At 36.7% G+C, this 26,917-nt stretch overlaps 1 protein-coding gene and 1 long non-coding RNA gene across 5 annotated transcripts in view; one reads left to right on the forward strand and one right to left on the reverse strand.

Annotated features, from left to right (window-relative positions):
- Nucleotides 1-10,568, reverse strand: part of grin3ba (glutamate receptor, ionotropic, N-methyl-D-aspartate 3Ba) — a 52,882-nt gene extending 42,314 nt beyond the window's left edge. The window contains exon 1 of the mRNA XM_051865274.1: nt 9,718-10,568. Within this exon, the coding sequence (XP_051721234.1) occupies nt 9,718-10,170 (453 nt within the window). The 5' untranslated portion in view covers nt 10,171-10,568. The remainder of the gene's footprint in view (nt 1-9,717) is intronic.
- The window catches only part of LOC127497123 (uncharacterized), a 137,938-nt gene that overhangs the window by 102,885 nt on the left and 8,136 nt on the right, over nt 1-26,917 (forward strand). For 3 of the 4 annotated variants that reach the window (XR_007925458.1, XR_007925461.1, XR_007925460.1), the window contains exons 4-5: nt 12,338-12,474; nt 12,559-12,581. This is a non-coding gene — a long non-coding RNA (uncharacterized LOC127497123). The remainder of the gene's footprint in view (nt 1-12,337; nt 12,475-12,558; nt 12,582-26,917) is intronic. The other variant, XR_007925459.1, reaches the window with a different exon arrangement.

Raw genomic sequence — 26,917 nt, forward strand, 5'->3', positions numbered from 1 at the left:
AGTATCTGCCAATATAAAGTATAGATAGCATCTAATTACTATTTACTCTTATTGCAAAGAACTGATACTTTTACATGGTGTAAATAGAATCTATCACTATATTCACCTAGTGTAAATAGCATCTCCAGCTATTTGCACAGTGTAAATAGCATCTATCGTTAAGAAAATAATATGCTATTATTACTTAGTGTAAATAGCATCTAATAGCATCACTTAATGCAAATAGGCGCTGCCAAAAACAACAGGCAGAAATGTATGCGTTTAAGAGAAAAGCTCTGTTTGGGGGATTTAAGCTCTTTTTCAGTAATAGCAGGCCAATATTGTGAAGGTTATTTTTAATTAATCGAGAGAAGTAAAAAATCGTTATCACAACTAAAATATGATAAATCATGCAGCCCTAGTATATATAATACTATTATCTAGGCACAAGAATAGTTTCTTCCCTCAGGCCATCTACCTCATGAAGAGTTAAATGTCCCCACTGGGCAATAAACATGCAATACAAAACACTTTTTATACTAATATTCATTTAGCACACCATAATTCTTATTCACATTCCCTTGCATTGTATATAACATCTGTACATACATATATTGTCCATTGTCTATTTTGTATATTGTGTATTTTTTTTAAATATTTATTTTTAATCACTTATTTTATTTTTATCATCTTGTCGCTGAATTCCATCTGTGCTGTGGAAGCTTCTGTCACCAGTACAAATTCCTTGTATGTGTAAACATACTTGGCAATAAAGCTCTTTCTGATTCTGATCTATAACCCTTGTGCAGACCCCAGTTTGAAAAAGCCTGAGTTAGGATATGAAAGAAAAATCACAGCAGATCATCTCACATAAATATAAAATCAATATCTATGCAATGCCTTGTCTAATTTGCCAAATGGCGCTAAGAGTAAAACTAAATTCAGAAAACAAACCAACAAATAACAGAAGGACAAACCCAAGTGAGAAGAAAAATAAGACATATTATATGCAAGTTACTTTTTCCTCAAACATCTTTTCTGATTTAAGGAAAAATACTATCTATGAGCAATTCAAAAGTAGTTTGGATTTCCAATGGAATAAAATATGATGTCTACTAGATAATAAAGAGTTAAAGGCTGTAATATATGTTTGGCATTAAACTAAATATATTTCTAACTGTAAAAGAGCATTTCTTCAGCAATTGTTTTACCTGTCAATGCTTTGCAATATTCTCATACAAAGCATCTAAACCCTCATTAAATCATGAGTGAGTGATTCATTATTAATGACAGCCGATGTTCCAATGTCTCATAATGCCTGTGGATTCAAAGGTGAAGCTGTAAATAAACACGTGCAGTTGACGCCTGCTCCCTTTAGTTCTTTGTGTCGGCTATATGGGGGGGGAAATAATGTTATAGGAGATGTCAAGGCAATGCAGGTCATGTTTTCAGATTCCCTTGAAATGGCAAATGGTAAATGAAAAAAAAGATGAAAGTTAACAAGAATTCTGATAGCCAAGCAATATGCATTTAGGGGGCTGGACAACCTTGCAAAAAGGTGCAGGAAGGCACAAAAGGTAATTCAGCACAATGTCTGCAATCATCAGCAACACACAGCCAACAGTAAGTGAGTCTGACAGAGCTGAATAAACACTTCCACACGGCTGTCTCTGCGTATCCCCGGTTAACACTGAGAGTATCTTTAGAGACAAGCTCCATATTGCACTGCAACTGCAAAAACATTCAAAGCTAGAGGTCGACCCAGCTTCGGGCACATTACAAGACTGGGGAACAAGTTAACTGAATGAGGGTGGAAATTAATGAATCTGTAGGTTAAAAAGCCAAAGTAAACTGTGGCTGTTATTTTTTCCTTTCACTGGTTCTCAACTGGCATTAAAAACAATAAAAGCTTTAACAAGTGTTATAAATCCTAAAATTGCTCTTAAAATAAGTAGAACTAAAAGTGCTGTTGGTGTTTGAAAAAATTCTGGGTTCAATACAAGTTAAACTCAACCAACAGCACTGGTGCTGTAATGTGGATTAACAATTAATTGCCTTAAAAAAATGAACTTGTTCCTCCAAAAAAAATTAAAATCTTGGTTGCAGTGAGGAACCTGAATGTTGTCAATCCATAAACATTAAAAATGTTTCAATAGTGTAGCCACAATATGTATACAATGTGTGCGTTAACATGATATTAGTGTGACAAAAAATTAACGAAAACTAACCTTTTTTTCTCTTTTACAGATTTATTGGTTTTAAGTTAAGTCTTAACAGTAGAGATTAACATTACTATCTATTTCTGTGTAACGTTATATCCAATTTCACTTTGTTGCCATGAAAATGTAACGCCTATATCCTTAAAATGACCAGTGTTGGGGGTAATGGATTACAAGTAATGTGAGTTACGTAATCAGATTACTTTTCAAGTAACTAGTAAAGTAACGCATTACTTTTAAATTTACAACAAAATATCTGAGTTATCTTTGTTTTCCCATGTATTGACTGACAGCTCTCCTGTCCCCATGTTGAGAGAAATCAGGAGTAATGGTGCAGAGGCATTGTGTGCGCTGTGTAAACATGATAGTTAGAATAAATGTGAGCATTTTCTCATCTCACTTGAACAGATTCAGTATTCCTAAAAATAAAAACAGTGAAATGCAAACTCAGAACACTACACAAACCTGCAATAATTAAATGTTAAATTAAACAAATATACTTTATGTATTCTCACTTTATTAACCAATGTCTTTGCTGCTGACCTTTGATGACCCAATTCAACCATACTAATAAGCAAAAATGACTTTTATATAAACATTACATAAGTGTTTAATTTATTGTTTCCTATTCTTCTGCAATCCAGAATGGCAGCACAGCTGCAAGGTTTGTCTGAGCTGCGCCCTCTACTGTACAGGTGGGAATCTGCATTTCCTTTAGCTTTAGGCTTATTTATTTCACTTTTGATGTGAAAGGGCCTTTACATTTGCTGAAAGATTGCTTTTTTTATAACATTTTATTAAAAAACAAACAAGCAAGCCCATCCCAGATGAGAAAAAGTAACGCAGAAGTAACGTTACGCATTACTTTCCAGAAAAAAGTAACTAAGTAACACAATTAGTTACTTTTTTAGGGAGTAACGCAATATTGTAACACATTACTTTTAAAAGCAACTTTCCCCAACATTGAAAATGACCATAAAAATAACAAGAACTTTACAGCTCAAATAATAGTTTTAATAGAAAAAAAAGAAGTTATTTTATAAAATGATAAGCTTTATATATATATGAACCCTTCAGAAATAAGACCTGTTCCATTGTAAATGAACAGGGACAATCTCCATTTTCTTTAAAGGACAGGTCAAAATTATTTTTTGTGGTAGACATCATGCCACAAAAGCTGTTGATTGAGCTTAACTTGTTCTACACCCTGAATTTTCCTTTAAGGGCAGGAGTGTGTTTTATAAACCGATGCGAGCGAAATAAGGCCAAATCTCTCCCACAGAAAGAGAAATCCTTCACTTACAGCTTAACTGAAGCATAGGCATTTTTGTGCAGAAGGGTGGGAGACTTTGCTCTGATCAGAAGTGCATGCACAGTTATTAATAAGCATGATAGCAGAGCTGCGTTTGCATGCCTCATGCATGATGGAAATGGTTGTCACATCTTCTGCCTTGTTATCCAGCCCAAGTCTTTTTTCGATCCTTTCAAAAAAGCGGAAGATAATTGAAACATACTCACGAGAGAGTTGGGTGAAAGAGATAAGACAAAACTAATGGAAATAAAAAGAAGAAGGAGAGGAGATGGAAAATGACTTACAGAGAGACTTTGACACACAGAAGGGAACTCTGCATCAAAAGTACCCATAGTGCTAAACTGTAATACCCGCTTATGCAAATCTCTCCCCAATTCAGAATAGATGCCGTTTGCAGGTTCCCATGCCAAAACGAACAGACGCTTCTGTTTCTCGCTCTGTGTTTTCTCAAATGGCTCTGTCATCAAAGCAATCATCAGAGAGGCTATAAGATTGCAAATTGAGATATAGACCCTAACCAAAGCCAAGCTACAGAGTGGATCCTTCAAAGAAAAATTGATTTAAAATGTCTGTTAGATCTAACCGATAAAAAGATCAACAGATTGATCATTGTTTTGCTATGAGCAGCAGAGTACGCTATGATTAGGACAATGAAAACAGCAACAATATTCATTCCATGACAAAACAAGAATTAGCCACTCTGGAAAGGCATTTTTTTGGCATACGATGCAGCCTGGTCAGCGTTGTGCCCACCGTAATGCTGCCAAAATCCAAAATAAAGACAATGAATCATTTCTGTCAGGAGATCTGAACGCCAGTGAGATTTGTTCAGTGAGGCGCCGTATTCAGAAGTGGAGTGAAAACTCAATCACGTTATATTGAGAGATCAGGCACCACTTCAAAGCTCACCTCGGGCAGAAAGAGGGCTGAGTTTTCAAAGACACATTTTAGAGTGGAAATAAGGTATAAGGTCGGGGAAGTGTCATAAGTACCTCAGGGTGCAGTCGTGCCACTTATTGGAGACTTTCAGATTCAATTAAACTCTCATATTCTTGCAGGCGCATCAAAATAGAGAAAAAATCGTTTTTTAGGAAACGTGCACCAACCCAGAGCGTCCAAAAAACATCCCTAAGCTTACTTGCTCAATTAGTTTTGATGGGTCAGAGCATTCTCGGCTTACAGTATATGGGCATTAACCCAAATCCAGGCGGTATTAAACCACATACGCGGCTGTGTATTAAATCGTATGAATGTGCTTGGGTGCTGTAACATTAAGTGCCAGGCAACACTGAGCCATCTCGGCCCCGTGAGCGCAGCTTGCAGAATTCTTCCTCACCTGGCTGATGCACCACGCTCTTCCCGCATCCTTACTGTCACAGACCTCAGCGGCCCATCTGTGCTTATCTCAGCCCTGCACATGTGGGAGATTACAGACCATCTCCTCCAGGTATTTCACAGTTTATTTACACCCTCGGCTTCCATAATGGAGCGATCCAGGCTGCAGACAATCGCAGCAGCAATGCACAGATGATCAGCATTGTTACGGCTGGGAATAGGTGGTGACTTGCGTGCATGTGTGCATGGCATTGTATCAACAGAAGGAGTGTAGACCACCTCTATGACTAATAAGTGCTTGCTCTCCAGGTGCTTTTAGAAATATGTATTTTGTGCAGTACACAAAAATGGGTAATGTTGTAAGGTTTACTTCAACTATGCATTTTACACACTATACTGCACATACAAATAACAGACAAGGTTTTGTGTTCATTTTCCTTAAAATTCAATTTCAACACAATATGATGGCATTCCATTTTACAATGTGAGTTCTGATAATGTGTCTACTGTTGCATCTATTTCTTTGACTAAGGGGCCATTCATAGAGAGTGTGTTTTTGCATTCAACTGTGCTTTTCCATTGTTTTTTCTATGTAAACATGCTATAAGCGTGTTTGACCATTGTGCTCCTGTCTCTTGCGGTGTCTTGCACATGACACTGTGTTCTAAAAAAGTGGTGCTCAAGTTTTAAAAAATCTTTAGACCTTACTTTTTTTTTTTTTTTCATTCCACTGCCCTTCGTCTCACTTGTTAAACGAAAAACACATTTCACAAGTTCACAAGTTTGCATATTTGTGCTGTCGGAGGGGAGGACTCCGAGCTCGGAATTTGGCCCGAACCCAGAGTACTCCCCCCGTATCTCTGGTTAGGATAGTAACCAGGCGAGTGTGAGGAGACAGAGTGGTAGAGGGATGTAGAAAACTGTCGAGGAACGTAGGTGACTAGGCAATGTATATATATATATATATATATATATATATATATATATATATACACACATTGTATATATATATATATATATATATATATATATATATATATATACAATGTATATATATATATATATATATATAGGCCTCCTCTCATACTGATTGGATAGGCAATTTGAACGTGTTTCTCCTGAACTTTGTTAATAAAACATCATTTTGTGTGAATGGCCGATTTGTTTTAAACACTCATTCATACAGTAACAAACAAGTGACTCTCTTTATGGGTGAGTAATTGAATTATTCGCTCAACTCTCTCAACATAGTGACTGTCTTTATGAGTGAGTCATTGAATCGTTCACTCGGGCTATTTCACAACACTGATGTATTCAGTAGTGCCATTACTGTCTGTTGCTCGGAGACACACAACAACAGATTCTACTGTGGTTTCTTTTTACACTATTTTCACTAGCGGAGCACAAATACACAAAGTAGCTGACAATATTGTGCCTAGAACTAGGGCTACACGATTAATCGGACGATTAGAAAAATAACATTGAAATCGCGCTTGAACGATTTGGCTTGGTGCGATTATGAAATCGCAAAGGCTGCGATTATTTTTTATGCACGGCTTGTCAATGAAGTATGGCTCCAAATGCTAATCTATCTGAAAGCACTGCGAGTTTCAGTTGATAAAAAAATGTGCATTTGAAAAAGCAACACGCATAAGACATCTTTCCAGACATGAGAGGCATTTATTAACATCTTGTCCAACAAAATACAACATTTAATAACATGTTTTTACTCCAAATTCACTCGATAACGACAGTTTAGCATCCTTCTGTGAGATGATGTGGCTTCTTACGCAGAATAAGGCAGTCGTGTGTTTATTAGTCATGTTTACTCAAAGTGTTTCAATCTTCTGTTTATTCAGCTACGGCGATAGTATGATGCCCATAGGGATTTCCTGGAATGACGCGTGTTATCTACTTTGGCGGCAGGCATATTTGCAGTTTCTGCACGAAGGCGCCCTCTGGCTTTCAGATAGAGAAGCATTTACTACTGATCACTGAGCCGTACAGCTCTGAGAAGCTGCCCATAAAACAATCGCAGGCTTTGCCAAATTGTGTGCGATTTAATTGTGATTAATTGTGCAGCCCTACCTAGAACGCATATGTTAGTTACTTAACATTAGCTTTTTTTTTACTGAACTGTTGTAAGGACTGTCAAACGATTAATCACGATTAATCACATACAAAATAAAAGTTTGCGTTTACATAATGTGTTTGACAGCAATACGGTCTTCTAACTTAGTGGGTCTCAACTCTGGTTAGATAGGAAGACATTCAAAATGTGCAGTGTTGAGAAACACTGCGGTTGTTTCAATTTTCCAAAGGTTAGTATTTTCAGTGATTACTGCAAGACTGCAATGGCAAAAGGTCATGCTATAAAATAATGAGGAGGGCATCTACAAGATAACTGTAGCTTTTTCACAAATTAATGTCTTCATTTAGGTGTACATGAATAAGGTCATTCTGAGTCCACTCTGAATGTTACGACCTGGGGTTTAACTCAAAATCAACATTTGGACAGTCTCGACGGCTCTCTTGAATTAAGGATTCATTAAGCTTAATAACCTTCCATTGGTTGTCCACTGGTAAGCTAACAAAGAGGCATAATTGAGAAAGGCCTTTGGATTAGAATGTGATTTCATTCAAAGGGACAAAATGAGTTTTGCATGTGCTAATCTTCCTTTTGTGCTTGGGAATATTTGCTACAGAAGGGAGACAAGTTAATGAGCACTCAAGCGTAGATGTGCAGAAGAATTTTCCTGAACGAATTCTGGCCCGGCATATTTGGTCAGCAAACAAAATAATTTAAGACACACTAAAAATATGGTAATCTACCCTGCGTTTGATTGGCTGTGGGGCGAATATAGTCACGGAAATTAAAGAAACTATTTCATTTGAATCACTCAAATTGCAAATTCAGGCTAGTGCTTGGTTAAAGACACCAGTGGATGGTTATTTCTTCTGTAGTGAGCCGAAAGGGGAAGTTATTCAGCAAGGAGAGAGAATATTACTTTTGAAAAGCGTTCAGACGGCATAATATCCTGGGGTTGCGTCCTAAAATATATGAACAACCTTGTCCCCATGCTGGCCAGGGAAATTTATAGGATTAGATCTGTCTTTTAATTTGTTAAAATAATTTGGAAAGTTAATGACTCCACAGTGATGGCATGAGCCAAGCCTTGCTCCATCAGGAAAAAGATGAGCACTAATGATTTCACACATCCTGAGGGCTGTGTCAAAATGGAGCAATCACAAACATTTTGCTAATAATTGTCATTAATCACAGAAATGGCCTTGTTTATGATTTTCACTCTGGCTAAGAATAACACAATATATGAAGCAGCTTTTACAAGCAGCCAGGCTGTAAAAGTACAAGACACAAAAGCCTTTTGACTGACACTTTATAAGATATAGGATAAATCATGCTGTTATGAATGAGCATCTTAAAAGATGGTCTCTCTGCTGACCCGCTGTTCATGCCTCTTTATGCAAAATCACGGGTGCCTTTGTTCCTTTGTGTCCATATGCTGGCAGAGTTTGACGGGAGGAAAATCTTTTGAGGTTTCCCTGCCAGGAGAAACCGCTGCAACTGGCTGCACTGCTGGAGACAGAAACAACTGGTGCAACTGGCATCCGCTCTGTTTGCTGCTTAGAATACTAACGAGAGTCAGCGTGCCTCAACCCTGAGCCCTAAACAGTGTTAGGATTGTTCCACTGGAATACATCAGGATCTCTGTGTCCGGCCCCTGGACAAAAACACCTGAAATACATGCCATAGCTCTACCTCTTAAAGATTTTTTTCCTGACTCTCTCGGTTTCTTTCAACATGTAAAATCTGTTTGAGAATAGAGTTTTCTGCCCACACACCCTCCTGAGGTGACAGTAAAAGTTGTAAGACTGTGTTTAACAATATAGATGGCTTAGGACAAAAACTGGCTAATAATATATAATTTGCAGTCATGTTAAAGAATGTTAGATGACAGAACTGGTATTATCCGGTATCTATCAGCAGGTTCGCTTGCATCTTCATCTACTTTCCACAAACATTGCATAAAATGTGGCAAATGTAGGTCTGTACTGTCCTAACTGTTAGAGTGACTAACACACAAATACATATTGTTGACCTTTGTTTTATGCATTTCCATATTTTTTTTCCAGTTCTATTTGTTGTTTATATATTTACTATTTTTGATCAAACTTTTTAAAAGGCAATAGGATGGGAGGTGGTTAATTTGAACCAATACATTTTATTATTACAATAAATAAATGTACAAAATTGTTTTCAACTGGTGTTACAATAGGTAACTACAGCACTCTTTGTACTTGACATTAATGCTTCCTTCACGTGCTCTCGGAATTATCATAAATACGAGTTTCCTAGGTAAAAAAAAAAAATGCACATGAATGCCATCCCATTTCGACACTTGAATGCGAAGAACTCGTAATCACGACTTCAGAAGTGGGAATTATCAAATTTCCGATAGCACGTGAAGGCAGCATAATTCGTACAGTTTAGGGATAAATTGTGGATTTAACCATGTTGTCTGTTTCAGACTAATTTGGGAACATTATATCAAAGTTTTACAGTGCAAAAAAAAAACAAAAAAAAAACTGAGTTACAAAAGCTGAAACAAAACACTTGGAGGTTTTCGCGCTCTTTTGGATTATGCTGATTATGTCTCAATGACAACGAGTGACAGGTGTAACAGGGAGAATAAATGATGGAACAAAAGAGAAAACAACCAAAATTAGGAAAATGCACATCGAGACCGAAAACAAGACAGACGTCAAAAGATCCGAACAGGTTAGCCACATTTCCCTCACAATTTAAAGAGCTATTTGGATAAAAGTAAAGAAAATGAGTTTGCTGCTCACCTGTGTCTTAAGAGGTTCACCCTGTTCAATGATGCTGATGAAAGGTATTTCCAAAAACGAGGACATGAACTCCACTTGTATGAGCTCCTCGTGGCTCTGAGGGAACGCGAGCACAGCCGAGACTCCCTGAACAACGATATCCTGACACACGCACCTGAACATGGACTCCGGGTCTCCATTGAGTGGTTCTCGGGACAATACTTCCAAGCTCAAATTGTACGGTAAGAAGTTGTTTCCACTTTGCCGGAGGTGGACCAGGGCGCGGTTGAGGGCGCCCTGTATCCTGGACTGCTGGCGGGTCGGCAGGAGCGCACCCAAGCGCACTGTGTGCCCAATGCGTGCCAGGATGTGACAGGGCTGGGGATGCAGATGACAAGGGTAAATAAACATCTGGAGAGCGACCTGGAGCCCGACATGAAGGTATGCCAAGAATCTGGAGAGCACTAAATTCATCCTGCTCCTTTCGCAACTGGATTGAGGTTTCGTCACAAGATGGCATCGCTCTATTCTTGTCCAATTGTTCTTGTCCTTAATGGTTTTACGCGCACGCGGATGCAGCCTCGGTTAAAATGCAAGTAGTGCAACCGTTCCATCTACTCCAAGTGTTGAAGGCGAGAGGTGCTGTGCGCGCCGTTGAGGGAGGAGGTGCTGTGCCACTGGAGATCTTCTCAGCATCACCGAGCTCGGAGGGAGATTAGTTGTGGCCACGCCAGGTTTGGTAGAAGATCAAATTATGATAAATTAAGCTTTCTCAAAGGTCACTTATGAAACGTTATTAAAATGCCTTCAAATCATCACTTCATGGAATAGCAAAGAGGCTCTCAGTAATTTTTGCTTATTAAAAAAGTTATACACATGAAATTAACAGTATTTTTTTTTTCCTGTTGAAAATTCATTAAAATTACTTTTAATAGCACTTTTCCAGAATATTAGTTTTTATTGTATGTGGAGAGGGTCGCCCCCTTTTGGCCGCCGCCATGTTGACATCACATGACCATTTGTGTCATGCAATTAAGCAAGTTACTGCTATTAAAAATGACAGGTATAATAATACATTTACTTTATATCGTGCTTTTAGCCAGTGCTTTTTACAGTGAATAAAGCACAAACACACAATGGTCACAGCCACCACTGCATACCCACTGTTCAAAATTGTTGAGATTAAATCCAAGAATGTTCATTATATTGATAATAAGAGAACAGATTATATTTAGTAAAGAACAGTCATGCATTCAGGCTGATAGATGTCAGTTTAAAGTCCAAGACCACTGGTTCTATTGGGATGATTAAGAGCCTGCTAAATGCAAAGCTAAAGCAAAAACTGACAGGGTGCACATTTAAATTGAGATTGCAGGTGCAAAATCCTCTACGCTCCAGAGGCTGCCAAGCCAAATATTTTTCACAGTTAATGATTTCAGTGTAGTCTTAAAAAGAGATGAAGAGGTGACTGAGGCAGTAATTGCATTGTGAATTCAGACGGTTTGGCATAGTTCAAGGACAATACCCCATTCATAAATTATTTAATTAAATAATAATTGCATGGAAACACGGATGCTGTGTTCGGTATAATTAAATTACAGTGGCCTTTGTTTGCTATAGAACAGTAATCCAAATTTATTAACTTGTCACTCTGTTTGAGCTCAAAACTGAAATAGATTTTTTTTTTCCATCAAAAATGAGTTACAATAGAATCCTTTGATTTAGCCAGACCATTATTTTATTTAAAGTAATTTTTATATTTTAACATTCCAAGGCCCTCTTAACAGAGCATTTCAGTTTAGTACTGTAGATACCGTAGGCATTTTTCCACAACTGGGTGGTTAATATGTTGCAATAGGCTCATTAAAATATACTTTTCTCCCTTAGTAATTAAACAGAAAATGCATATACCATAAACTGCTCATTACACAATGCTTCCTTAACAGGATTGGAGTCTAAAGAAAATGATGCACATATATCAGTCAACTGAGGAAGGAATGAACATGTGCCCTTTTCACCTCTGTGAATAAACACAAGAAATATAAACAATGTTTATATGTTAGAAGAAAATAGTTATTTTCTAAAACATCATTTAATCACTATACTGATCTGATCCTACAAATCTCCAGTGCATTTCTCCTTTCATGCATATAGTTCATTTCCTGTCTGACAAGAAACATATTAGTACCCCAATGCATGAAACTGTTTTTAAGCAATTACTTGTGCATTTTGGAAAGCTTTGCACCCTCAAATCCATTTGCTGGTAATAATAGCTTGGATGTCAAAGACTAATTGAGGATTAGAGACCACTGACTGAGTAAAAAGCATATGAACCATGTCAAAAAATTCAGCAGCATGTTCTTTGTGTAGCAGAACTTTTGAGTTTTTGTGCTACAGACGTCACATAAAAATGATGGTTTACTCTATATGCCCCATATTACAGTATATGTAATCTTTCAGAAACAAATAATATATATTATTTAATATCTTTTCCTGTTCTAAACCACATATCAATCGTTTTGCCTGAACAATGTCACCAAAAAACATTTGCTTTTCCGTTTAATGGGTGTGTACTATGATGTCCATCTGATGTCTGACACTAACATGTAACCAGTGATGCTTGCTTGATTGTTTTTTTCAGCTCCAGCGCATACAGACCAACATTTCAGGATATTTCAGAGATGCAGGTGATTTTGAGGGTAAATCAAAATTTCACAAGACACCTACGCAACTGTCCTGTCCTGACACATGGATGGCTCCACTTGATTTTCAGCGGAGGTATGCAATTGTCTTTACTCACCTTCAAGCAGACTCATGCGGTGCAAATAAATATTCATATATGTCCTTCTGATTTTCTTCCAGACGGCTGTATACCCTTAAAAGAGGTATATATAAAGGTTTTATATATAGAACCTTTAAGGGTTCTATCAGGTGTTTCATATATAGAATTTTTTAATGGTTCCCATGGGATCATTTTATGGATTTAGTTTTAAATAATTAATTTTGTTTTGTTTTTCTTTAAATTGTATGAATTAAACAGCTGGTAAACATAATTTATCACTAGAAAAAAAAAAAAAAAAAAAAACATTGTACATAAAAGTATTATGCAATCATTTAAAGGATTAGTTCACTTCAGAATTCAAATTTCCTAATAATTTACACGCCCCCATGTCATCCAAGATGTTTATGTCTTCAGTCAAAAAGAAATTTTTCTCTATATAGTGGACTTCAACGGCTACCAACGGGTCCAAGTTGCAGTTTCAATGCAATTCAATGTTGAGAATAGAGTTTTCTGCCCACCACCCTCCTGAGGTGACAGTAAAAGTTGTAAGACTGTGTTTGACAATATAGATGGCTTAGGACAAAAACTGGCTAATAATATATAATTTGCAGTCATGTTAAAGAATGTTAGATGACAGAAATGGTATTATCCGGTATCTATCAGCAGGTTCGCTTGCATCTTCATCTACAGTGGGTACGGAAAGTATTCAGACCCCCTTACATTTTTCACTCTTTGTTATATTGCAGCCATTTGCTAAAATCATTTAAGTTCATTTTTTTTCCTCATTAATGTACACACAACACCCCATATTGACAGAAAAACACAGAATTGTTGACATTTTTGCAGATTCATTAAAAAAGAAAAACTGAAATATCACATGGTCCTAAGTATTCAGACCCTTTGCTGTGACACTCATATATTTAACTCAGGTGCTGTCCATTTCTTCTGATCATCCTTGAGATGGTTCTACACCTTCATTTGAGTCCAGCTGTGTTTGATTATACTGATTGGACTTGATTAGGAAAGCCACACACCTGTCTATATAAGACCTTACAGCTCACAGTGCATGTCAGAGCAAATGAGAATCATGAGGTCAAAGGAACTGCCTGAAGAGCTCAGAGACAGAATTGTGGCAAGGCACAGATCTGGCCAAGGTTACAAAAAAATTTCTGCTGCACTTAAGGTTCCTAAGAGCACAGTCGCCTCCATAATCCTTAACTGGAAGACGTTTGGGACGACCAGAACCCTTCCTAGAGCTGGCCGTCCGGCCAAACTGAGCTATCGGGGGAGAAGAGCCTTGGTGAGAGAGGTAAAGAAGAACCCAAAGATCACTGTGGCTGAGCTCCAGAGATGCAGTCAGGAGATGGGAGAAAGTTGTAGAAAGTCAACCATCACTGCAGCCCTCCACCAGTTGGGGCTTTATGGCAGACTGGCCCGACGGAAGCCTCTCCTCAGTGCAAGACACATGAAAGCCCGCATGGAGTTTGCTAAGATGGTGAGAAATAAGATTCTCTGGTCTGATGAGACCAAGATAGAACTTTTTGGCCTTAATTCTAAGCGGTATGTGTGGAGAAAACCAGGCACTGCTCATCACCCGTCCAATACAGTCCCAACAGTGAAGCATGGTGGTGGCAGCATCATGCTGTGGGGGTGTTTTTCAGCTGCAGGGACAGGACGACTGGTTGCAATCGAGGGAAAGATGAATGCGGCCAAGTACAGGGATATCCTGGACGAAAACCTTCTCCAGAGTGCTCAGGACCTCAGACTGGGCCGAAGGTTTACCTTCCAACAAGACAATGACCCTAAGCACACAGCTAAAATAACGAAGGAGTGGCTTCACAACAACTCCGTGACTGTTCTTGAATGGCCCAGCCAGAGCCCTGACTTAAACCCAATTGAGCATCTCTGGAGAGACCTAAAAATGGCTGTCCACCAACGTTTACCATCCAACCTGACAAAACTGGAGAGGATCTGCAAGGAGGAATGGCAGAGGATCCCCAAATCCAGGTGTGAAAAACTTGTTGCATCTTTCCCAAAAAGACTCATGGCTGTATTAGATCAAAAGGGTGCTTCTACTAAATACTGAGCAAAGGGTCTGAATACTTAGGACCATGTGATATTTCAGTTTTTCTTTTTTAATAAATCTGCAAAAATGTCAACAATTCGGTGTTTTTCTGTCAATATGGGGTGCTGTGTGTACATTAATGAGGGAAAAAAATGAACTTAAATGATTTTAGCAAATGGCTGCAATATAACAAAGAGTGAAAAATTTAAGGGGGTCTGAATACTTTCCGTACCCACTGTACTTTCCACAAACATTGCACAAAATGTGGCAAATGTAGGTCTGTACTGTCCTAACTGTTAGAGTGACTAACACACAAATACATATTGTTGACCTTTGTTTTATGCATTTCCATATTTTTTTTCCAGTTCTATTTGCTGTTTATATATTTACTAATTTAAATCAAACTTTTTAAAAGGCAATGAATTTGAACCAATAAATTTGATTATTACAATAAATTAATGGAATTAATTTTGTACTTGACATTAATGCTTCCTTCACGTGCTCTCGGAATTATCGTAAATACGAGTTTCCTAGGTAAAAAATGCACATGAACGCCATCCCATTTCGACTTGAATGCGAAGAGCTCGTAATCGCGACTTCAGAAGTGGGAATTATCAAATTTCTGATACATACAGTTTAGGGATAAATTGTAGATTTAACTATGTTGTCTGTCTCAGACTAATTTTGGAACCTTGACCTTTCCAACGTGATTACATAATGCGTGGCGCATCGCAGAGCAGTGCAAGACGAGCATTTGTGAAAAGGTATATACATTTTTACTTTTTTTTAGAAAATGACAGATTGTTTCACTAGATAAGACCCTTTTTCCTCGGCTGGGTCATGTAGAGCCCTTTGAAGCTGCATTGAAACTGCAGTTTGGACCTTCAACCTGTTGGTATCCATTGAAGTCTAAAAATCCTGGAATGTTTTCCTCAAAAACCTTAATTTCTTTTCGACTGAAGAAAGAAAGACATGAACATTTTGGATGACATGGGGGTGAGTAAATGATCAGGAAATTGTAATTCTGAAGTAAACTAATCCTTTAAGTTCTCCCTTATATATACCTTTTGGCATAAATGTTCTTCAAAATGGAGTCAAGAACCCAAAGGTTCAATATAGAACCCCACTGAACCTTTTTTAAGAGTATATCTCCAGAGCCTCCCTATAGTCAATTGTATTCAACTTGGTTTAATATATAAATTAATGGATTACACTTTAATCAGAAAACCAATTAAAACATGTTTATCTCAGAGGGATTACACCCACCTTATGTGAGCGCCCATATAGATAATCCTCCTCAGTCTCTCGCTATGACTCTGTTATTGTGACATACGCATACATTAGGCATTCCTGCATTTACACTGTTTGAAATGCAACAGTTGAGTCAATGAGTTCTGAAATTGAATTTTGAGAGGTATCTCAGAAAAAGCCTCTGAGCAGAAGCTCTGCAATTACAGCATGGATAAATGTAGCATCAGTGCTGTCTCTGTCGAACCGCATGTCACAGCACTCCATAATCTGCCATAATGCTCTATAGAACAACTCGTACAGGAGAGCAGTGCTTTTAAATATCACTGTGCGGCATCTACATTCTCAGCACATCCTACTTGACTAATTTCAGCACAATCTTTTGTGTCCACTAGACAGTTCAGCAGCATGTCGGATGCGGTGAACCATCAGGACGCGTTGTGCGAGAGGGAAGGAGCTAAAATGGATAATTCTATTAAAATCTGAAGTGCTATATACTCATAAATTACAAGAGAATTTGCTGGAGGCAAAGCAGTTGACTTTCCTTACTGTGCTAAAACGAAGATATTCATTCTTGCTTTCGAAAAGCTTGCCACATCTTTCAATTCAAACGAATGACTGTGTGAAAAAGGGGAACATCGTAAATGCATAAATAGTGAGCGCAAGCCGGTTCACAGCAGGAGGGTATCTATATGAAACCTCATTTATTTTGGTCAAACACTCCATAACCCCTCTCTGTGTTATCAGACTGAGCAAACATGGTTCAGATAAAACTAATGAGTTTCATGCAGTTAATTAACTTAACAACATTATTAAGGTGTGAAGTACTGTGATTACACATTTGCTAGTCTCTAAGAAGTTGAAAGAGTTTGTGAAAACTCAACAAACAATTTAGTAGTGCACTTTTTGAAAATATCAAAAAATAATGTGATCAGAAACCACTGCAGATCTAACTTTGGTTTAATAGGGCTTTACTTTTTTCTGAAACACAAGTTGTGTCATTGCATTAAAGTTTAATGAGGGCTAAGGTTCTGTATTGCAAGGCATATTTCCCTACATGCACTATGTAAATCCATACATCTCACCCTGCCGCTGGGTAGGTTAGTATTGCTGAGCTGGATTTATTTTTACCATGGTTCAGACATACTTATCATATCCACAGAGACAAGCCCTCACTGTTTGTGTGTAGGCTGTGCGCATGTCATAGTTTATAGCCACCATCATTTGAAATAACCTGCTTGCTTCCCCTCTTTTTCCCTGTAAGAGTGCAGGGAGCTGGAGGAAAGGCTATACTGATTTAGTTACAGGTAGCATAACACAAGGACAATGTTAGGGCAGAAAAACTGATTTACCCCATCAATGATAAGTGAATTATCACAGGGATGCTATTTAGTCATGTGTACAGGCGCTGTGTAGTGGCTAAGGGCTGTCTTCATTTGCTGATCGTGTTTGTATTGCAGGGGATCTCAGTCCTAGTCTGGGTTTGGCAGGTCATTGCTTGTGTCCTAAGGTTACAATTATACAGTTTTTTTTTTTTTTTTTTTTTATTATGAGGAAGTAACCCAGCTAATGGAGTCATTAACTCTGTTCCAAAACCATTGTTCCTTCTAAAGCAGAAGCCTTAAAGGGATAGTTCACCCAAAAATGAAAATTATCCCATGATTTACCGACCCTCAAGCCATCCTAGGTGTATATGACTATCTTCTTTCAGTTGAACACAATCTGAGATATTTTAAAATATCCTGGCTCTTCCAAGCTTTATAATGGTAGTGAATGGGGGGCAAGATTTTGAAGCCCAAAAAAATCATCCATCCATCATAAAAATAATCCAAACGGCCTCAGGGGGTTAATAAAGGTTTTTTAAAGCGAAGCGATTGGTATTTAAAACTCTATAAACTAAAATAACTAGCTTCTGGCAGAGGACTGTATGCATACTGCGCAAGTCAACTTGCGCCAGAAGAGTAACCCCTGACGCAAGGTATTTTCGTAGAATGTAGGAGTAGCGTAAGCTTAGACTCCTCTCCTTAGACTTGGTTTAAACAAATAGGGCTGTGCAACAAACTCAAGCTCCTCTTATATCGAAATCCTCCGACATTTCTCTTTAAAATTTCTTGTTTTAGACTTCTAATTTGTGATTGGTGTTTTGTTTTGTTTTGTTCTATCCTCTGCGCTTCCGTCATTGCATCATGCGTCAGGTCAGGGGTTACTCCTCAGCCGCAAACCGGTGCATACAGCTTTCTGCCGGTAGCTAGTTATTTTAGTTAATAAGTTTTAAATATAGATATATTTCTTACAAAAACCCATGGCTTCGCTTCAGAAGGCCTTTATTAACCCCCTGGGTCCGTATGGATTATTTCTATGATGGATGGATGTGCTTTTTTAGGCTTCAAAATCTCGCCCCCCATTCGGTACCATTATAAAGCTTGGTAGAGCCAGGATATTTATAAATATATCTCTGATTGTGTTTGTCTGAAAGAGTCATATACACCTATGATGGCTTAAGGGTGAGTAAATCATTGGATAATTTTCATTTTCGAGTGAACTATCCCTTAATTGTAAAGAAACTTCATAAGTGACTGATTTGAAACGCCCTGCTTCATATGCCATGCAACTATGGCTCCGCACCAGAAATACAACTCAAAACTGATTTCAGTAGAGTTTGACATTAACATGTCACTAAGAAGGCAGTTCTATGATCAGCAAAAAGATATGCAGCGCACAAAAATTGTGAAAAATATATATATTTTAATTACACTGAACTATTATTTTTGACACAAAAGCACCATTAAGTGGCCCACATGACTTACACTATTCAAAAGTTTGAGGTCAGTGAGATTTTTTTTTTTTCTTAAAGGAATTAATAAAGTAAAGACATTTATAATGTTACAAAGGATTTCTATTTTAAATAAATGTTTTTTAAACATTCTATTCGTCAAAGAATCCTGAAAAAATGTATCACGATTTCCACAAAAATATTAAGCAGCCCAACTGTTTTCAATATTGATAGTAAGAAGAAATGTTTCTTGAGTACCAAATCAGTATATCGGAATGATTTCTGAAGGATCATGTGACACTGCTGGAGTAATTCAGCTTTGCCCTCACAGGAATAAATTACATTAAAATATATATATTAAAAGAAATAAAAATGAATAAAAGTTATTTTCAATTGCAATAAGATTTCACAGTATTACTGTTTTACTGTATTTTGATCAAATAAATGCAGCCTTGGTGAACATAAGAGACTCCTTTCAAAAACATAAAAAAATCCTACTGACTACAAACTTTTTTTTGTAGCATATATTGTATTTAAACACAAGTCTTCTGAAGCTATACAAAAGCATTGTTTGAGAAACAGACTAAATTTTGATTTAGTCACAGTTGTTAACAGCTCACCAGACATGAATGTTCAGTGTGTTCGACATATATAGTTATTGTATCACTTCAGAAGAGTTTTACATATAACATTCGAGTCACACAGACTACTTTATAATGCTTTTATCCATTCTTCATTACAGTTTAATGCTGGTTTTGCTCAATTGCATGAAAAAGAACAACCGATACATTATTCAAAATGTGTCGAATATTGCTTCAAGCAGGAAAGTCAGATGGGTTTTGGGGCTACATGAGGGTGAATAAATGATGACCGAATTTTCATTTTTGTGGTGAACTATCCCTTTAAAACCATGCTCTTCATTGACGCATATCTGAGAGCCTGCCCTTTAGATTCAGAGGTAATTGAGGTCGGTGGTAGTGCGCGTGAAAACAGAAGCTCTGCGGCACATGAATCTTGGAATTTTCCTGAACCTTCTCAGTCTTATCATCCTCGTTCCCTCTAATAGGGCATCCCTCAGTGATCTCATCAAATTGAGAAGCAGAGCATATGTAGCTTTTGAGATGATTAGCCTGCCAAGCATTTCATTAACCCGACCTAAGTGATTAAAAGGGGCAGATCCATTGATCCCCTTTGTGGTTCATGCATTATTACTTGGAGATCATCTTCATGCAAGAACTCTGATTTCCCTCCCCTTCATGTAAGGATTTGCAGTCACTGACCTTTGCAGATCTGGAAGTGTTAAGAACAGCCAGAGCGTTCATGCAGAACACTGGCACGAGACGAGAGACGCGGTCTAGTCATGCCTGCTGCTCTGCTTCCCCGACCTTTCATACCCCCATCTCACGTCCTTGGCTCTTGTGAGATCACAGAGAGGTGAGATGCTTCGTTCTAATAAATCACACAGAGGAAAAAAGGAATCTGCTCTATGCCACATTATGCAGCCTTATGTAAGTATAAACCAAAAGCAGAACAATAATATGCTTTGACAGTGCTTGACATAAGCCTTTTTCATAGAGTACTGAGAAGCTAATGAGTGGTATAAGAGGACTGAAAAGAGCACATAATAATGGACGCTGTCTGCTTTAATGCTTTTCAGGTGTGTTCAGCGTCTAGCTTTCACGGAGAGGCCGGAGTCTGGCTGGCAATATAAAGAAAGCCGGAGCACTTTAGATTTTATGACAAGCATCAGTTAACCAGTCTTGAATAATAGTGGAACCAGAAAGCTTCAGTTCTTTGGAAAAATTTTCAAATGTATGCTCTTTCACTGATGCTAAGAACATGCTGAATCCCATAGAAACGTGTCGATTGTTTCTTTTCATACATGACTGCTTCATACACCAACGTGATCTCATGTAAGCTGTGAAAAAAACATACATTAACAGTTCACTTGTTAAAACGTACAATATAACTACCAATGCTCTATCAATACATGTATAAATAAATGTAAATCATATTACTTATCATTATTCCATTTGAAATGATGTGCCTGTTTAAAATTATTTTTATAATTTTTATTCTCAGTGTTGGAGAAAGTTACTTTTAAAAGTAATGCATTATAATATTGCATCTCTGACATAGTGTCGGCCCACATCTGGTCCGTGTGTAATCCACATGTATCAGATGTGGGCCGGATCTGGGCCACACAATGTTGCTGTCTGGGTTACTCTCTAAAAAAATTGCGTTACTTAGTTACTTTTTATGCAAAGTCATCCGTTACATTACTTTTGCATTACATTTTGACACCTGGGCTGGGCTTGCTTGTTTGTTTTTTAATTGCAACATAGAAAATTCTATTTTTTGGCAAATGTAAAGGCCAAAAGTGAAATGAATAGGCCTCAGGCTGAAGGAAATGCATATTTACGCCTGTGCAGTAGAGGGCGCAGCTCAAACAAACTTTTCAGCTGTGCTGCCTTTCTGGATTAAAGAATAGGATACAGGAGAAGTTCAACAATCTTATTTCTAAATCTAATCTAAAGTAATTTTTCGCTTATTAGTATGGTTGAATTAGATCATTAAAGGTCAGCAGCAAAGACATTGGGTAATAAAGTGAGATTAAATACATAAAGTATATTTGTGTAATTTAATAGTTAATTATTACATGTTTGCATAAAATTCTGAAATTGTATTTCAATGTTTTTATTAATTTTGAGGAATACTGAATGTTTTCGTGCAAGTGAGATGAGTAAATACATGTTCACATTTAGTCTAGAATTACAATAACCATCTTTTTACAAGGCGCACAACGCTTCTGCACTTTATTTCTCTCAACATGGGGACAGGAGAGCTGTTAGTCAATAAATGTGAAAAAGTAAGTTACTTTTTCAAATAAGTAACACAGGTTAGATATTTTGTTGTAAATTGAAAAAGTAATGTGTTACTTTACTAGATACTTGAAAAAGTAATCTGATTGCGTAATTCACGCTTGTAATGCGTTACCCCCAATACTGATTATTCTTACAATTATATATAACTTATATTGCTCATATCATATTCAAATGGATACCTATGTGTTTAAAATATCAACAACAACAATATAATAAATGTAAATTATATTGCTTATCATATTCGAAGTGATCACAAATTGATACATGAACATCAAATGTAAAACTATTCAACTATGTAAAGTCAATGGACTACTCCACAAAATATGAATCAAGCATTGCTATCTCTTGCTTTTAGGTCAGCAAATTTAATAAAGTTGGACTGCTACAGCTGATTACATTTCTTATTAATGATGATCAAGCGCCAGATACATCACAAGGCTGGTATATCTGCCTCCGTGAAGCTCCATCTTGATTTTTTTCTCCCACTAATGCTTTCTGAAATCAAATTAGGAACAACCTGATTAAACTCACCCATTATTTCTCTTTCATAATTTCATGCACTTGGAAAAACCTGGAGTTCTCCCAAGAACCCATGCTGCTTCATTAATGAAAGTAGAAAAATACAAAAATAGTTTTGGTAAAGTATTTCAGGAGCCTGAAGAATTAAATGAGTAAAATGTGGTCACAGGGCCAAATTGAATAAATGAATACTTTATTTCAACCTGAACCTCTGCCAAAATGTTACAAATGAACACATTTACCAATTTACCAAAGTAATTTTAATAATGGATTCTGTTCCAAAAAAGGAATCAATCATGTGTTTTGCAACATCCACTTTTTATGATGGCACTGGACAGGAAGTAGGGCTAATAAAGATTGTGTTTGATCTCATTGAGTCATTTTTTAACACATAAACATCTTAAGAGCCTATCACCTCTCTTTCTCTACGCCCAGAGAGCAGAGCAAGAACTCTGCAGAAAGCACTTGGCTGTTTTTTTAATCACCGCTCTGCTCCCCAATGCCCAAGTTCAGGTTGTACATTAAACAAGTCCTTCAAATATTCATGAGTCAAATGTTTCCGTGTATTTTACTGCCCCAAGATGTACCATTTGTCCATTACATCCTTAAATATCATCAGTCTCTGTATTATCACTAAATTGTCTGAACTGCCTACTCGTACAAAAGAAAATTCAAATGACTTGAATCAGGCCAGTGAATCACTTCCTCACCATCATAGCCAAGTTTAACTGATGGCATGGAATCAGACACATCATGAACCTGGCAAAAAATCATCTGGCCTCTGTGACCTTGCGGTGTAAAGTCATCCCGACCTTTCAGAAGCAAGAACTGGAATGTTTTAGAAAGATGGACTCTGCTTTAACAGCTTGTATTTCAGGAAAACCTTCCAGAGAAATTGTTTTGCCATCATTCTGTTCTCATGTTGTTGCAAATCTTGACTGTATTTCCAAGGAATATACAATTACATTAAATGGGTGGGTCTTTTAAGCCTCAAAAAGGATGCAAAACTTCCCCGTTCATTGTACAGTATTGCATTAACAAAGGCAACTAAAACATTCTTCAAAATAGGGCCTACTTCCATCCCCTTTTATGTTACACTGAAGAAAGTCATGTATATTTATATTGGAAAAAAATACACTACTGTTCAAAAATTTGGGGTTGGTAAGATTTTTTTGAATGTTTGTGAAACAGTCTTCCAAGGCTGCATTTATTTGATCAAAAATACAGTAAAAACAGTAATATTGTGAAATAATTTTATTATTATTTAAAACAACTGTTTTATATTTTAATATATTTTAAAATGTAAGTCAAAGCTGAATTTTCAGTCTTTAATGGCACATAATCCTTCAGAAATTATTCTAATATGGTGATTTGCTGCTCATGTAACGTTTCTTATTATTATTAATGTTGAAACAATTGTGCTGCTTGATATTTTACTGTGATATATACTGTATATATATATTTTCACAATTCTTTAATGAATAGAAAGCTCAAAAGAACCTTTTGCGGCATAATAAATGCCTTTACTGACATTTTTGATCAATTAAATGCATCCTTGCTGAATAAAAATATGAATTTCTTTAAAAAAATCTTACTGATCCCAAGCTTTTGCACAGTAGTGTATATTTAAAAACACATTAACCCAAAATAAATTTTTTGAAATAAAAATTGAAAATTTCAATTGGAAAACATTTCATAAAGATGTTTACAAAATAAATACATTCTGGTAAAAAAAAAAAAAAAAAAAAAAAATATATATATATATATATATATATATATATATTTTTTTTTTTTTTTTTTTACCAGAATGTATTTTTACCAGAATGTATTTATTTTGTAAACATCTTTATGAAATGTTCCTTCATTACAGGAGTATTTCACTTAAAAAATGAAATTTTGCCATTCTTACTGCAAAAAAAAAAAAAAAAAAAAATATATATATATATATATATATATATATATTTTTTTTTTTTTTTTTTTTTTTCAGTAAGAATGGCAAAATTTCATTTTTTAAGTGAAATACTCCTGTAATGAAGGATAAAAGAGGTAAAGTAAGTCAAGAAGAAATACAGTGAAGGATAAAAGAGGTAAAGTAAGTCAAGAAGAAATACAGTGAATCCATGCAACAGGATTTTTAATGTTCAGTATGCTAGCCAAACAAGTGCACAGGTTACAAGCATGCACAGACTTCCTAAGATAAGCACCTTAAAGTATATGAATAAATTTCAAAGTTCCCTTTGATGTCACTGCATCTTTGGGGTAAACATTGTTTGCATACCTCAGCAGGGTTGTTTCAGTAAGAATTCTTAACATGCAGCGGCCTTTTTTTTTTTTTTTCCCAAGCAGAGTGTTTGTTATGCTTGGCATTGCCCACACCACGCCACAGTCTCCCAATCCTTTGGTGATTAGGCCGTTGATATGGGCTGCTTAATGACTACACCTGAGAGGTTTAGATTTAAGCTCCTGACAGTGGTGAGGGATGGATGAAGAGATCGAGAGGAGCAATTCCTCAGCAGAGTGCTGCGTCAGGGGATTGAACTGCCAAGGACGGTCAAATACTCACTAACAATACCAAGGCGTTGATGTATAGTGTCAAACTCACAATGTTAATCCAAAGGTTTGGTAACCTTTTTAATGGGTTTGGCTCATTTATGTCAGTACAAAGAAGATTAACTTTATAGAAAATGAATCTCAGGAGATAAATAGAAATACATTATGCTCCAAGAGGAAAAATTCAATGAAACTTTTTAGTAAGACAAACCAAATCCTACGAATTTGAATACAACCATTCTGCCACAGTTCTGCACACTATATATAGGCTTTGACATTAACACTGTGTATTTCAGCAGTGGCGTGTAACGCAGTCACTCCTATAGCCACTTTGGCGGGTTGAATTTTATATAATATACATTTTTCAATTGTAGTCTTTTAAAAAGGCATCTAAAATAAAGAACTAAGTAAAATATTTTCGACATCGATGTATCGATATTGAAATTGAAATGCTTCCAATACTCATTTTTGACAAAACAGATACACGAGCTGCGCTTTCTTGCTCTCTCATCTCTTTGACAGTGAGTTGACGCACAAACCCGCTTCCCCTCACTCACTTGTTTCATTTGCTCCGGTTGAATATATTTGGTGTTACAGGGCTTGAATTTTGGCGTGGGATTGCACGTATTGCTCATAATTTTACTCATTCCCGCAGATTTTGTGCTCACACCTGTACGCTCACATAACTGCACCTCTCAGTACTAAATTGAGTTATTTTTCGCTGCTTATTGCGCATAAACACTCAAATACACAAAACAATAATGACAAAATGGTGGTCTTGGCAAGTGTTCACGTAAACACAGTCAGTTATATTTTAAGTGAACATAAACAGCTGAGAAAGAAAACGTGTAACAGTATAATGGATCCGTGCGTCAGGTCTTAAAGTGACAACAGCCTAATTGTGAGATAATATTTAAAATATCTATATGGCTGGTTTTCCCTATGACATTGATTTCAAAATTTTGGCCAGTGAAAATGCACTTTTCAATTGATTTTTGGAAAATCACTAGCCACAGTGGTTGGTAAGCAAAAAAATTCATGTCAAGCCCTTTAGAAGCCATATACTTTAGTCTTCAGTGTCACATGATCCTTCAGAAATCATACTAATATGCTGATTTGCTGTTCAAGAAACATTATTATTATCATATTTATGTTGAATAAAATTGTGCTGCTTAATATTTTACTTAATATATACAGTACTTAAAAAATACTTATAGGGTTCCTGTAGCATTTTGGATGGGCTTAAACAGTAAAACTGTCACAGGAAACAAATATTCTTAATTATTTTATATTTTCAGAAAGTGTGTATTTACCCAAGTTGGAATATTGTGTTTTTAAACTATATATTGCTATCTCAATACTTACTTAATGAGCTCTCTATGCAGCAGAAGACAGAACGTACCATTACAATGTGCATTCTGAATTGTTTTTAATTTCAAGACAAAAAACATATATTGTGTCCTTTTGTGTACTTACTACAATATACACTTGCATTACAATTGTTATCAGTAGAGAGAAATATACACATGTTGGTAGCATTTTCGGGCAACACGAGTTAATTAATAATACAGAGCAGCAGCGGAAGGAGGCAGGCAGTGTAATTTGAGTTTAATCTCTAATGTGAGGAAATGACATTCAGAGTTATTCTTACCTCAGTGTTTCCGTCCGCCCTCAACAGGAAGCTCAGGACTTACTAATATTAAGTCTTTCTTTTCTAAATGACTTAGAGCCTTGCGTTGTTATTATCAAATATTGATGGACCATATTAAAACAAGAATATTGCTAAAATAATAAAACCTCTGAACAACCCTTCGGTTACAGGAAGCAGGAAAAGGAACTCCTTAAGAGAAACAGACGTCAGAGCAGCATGAAAAATTTTCCAGACGGTTTGATATGCTTGAGGAAATATGTAACTTTTTTTTTCTTTGATCCGAGAATAACTTTAGTGTTGACAAGCGGGTAATGGTTTTAGGTTTGACTATGACAAAATGAACTCACGTCTTGCTTTCATATTGTGCCATAGGCTTTGGTTTTTCCCTCAGCTACGTATGAGCTACCATAGCAAGGATTACTGTCTCAGTGGTTGACAGTAAAATATTTCAACAAGACTTACTGTATTGTCGACTACGATACAAACCTGATACTAGGGAGCTATCTCAGAGAACCTGGTGCAATTGTTTTGGGCCTGTCAAAGTGAACAGAGAACCAAACCTTCACTGTAAATGCCTTGTAGGATCTTCTCAGATTACAATGTCGCAGCAGAAGACGTGAGAACAATGAATTGCAAATAAAACATTTTCTTACAAATAAAAAATGATGACAATTTGCTTATCTACTCCCTGCTGGCAGAGATGTATAATCAGACATGTGAATGTTAAGCAGAAGATGATATAAACCCT

Source organism: Ctenopharyngodon idella, chromosome 2 (assembly GCF_019924925.1).
Source record: "Ctenopharyngodon idella isolate HZGC_01 chromosome 2, HZGC01, whole genome shotgun sequence".
NCBI classification, from domain to species: Eukaryota; Metazoa; Chordata; class Actinopteri; order Cypriniformes; family Xenocyprididae; genus Ctenopharyngodon; species Ctenopharyngodon idella.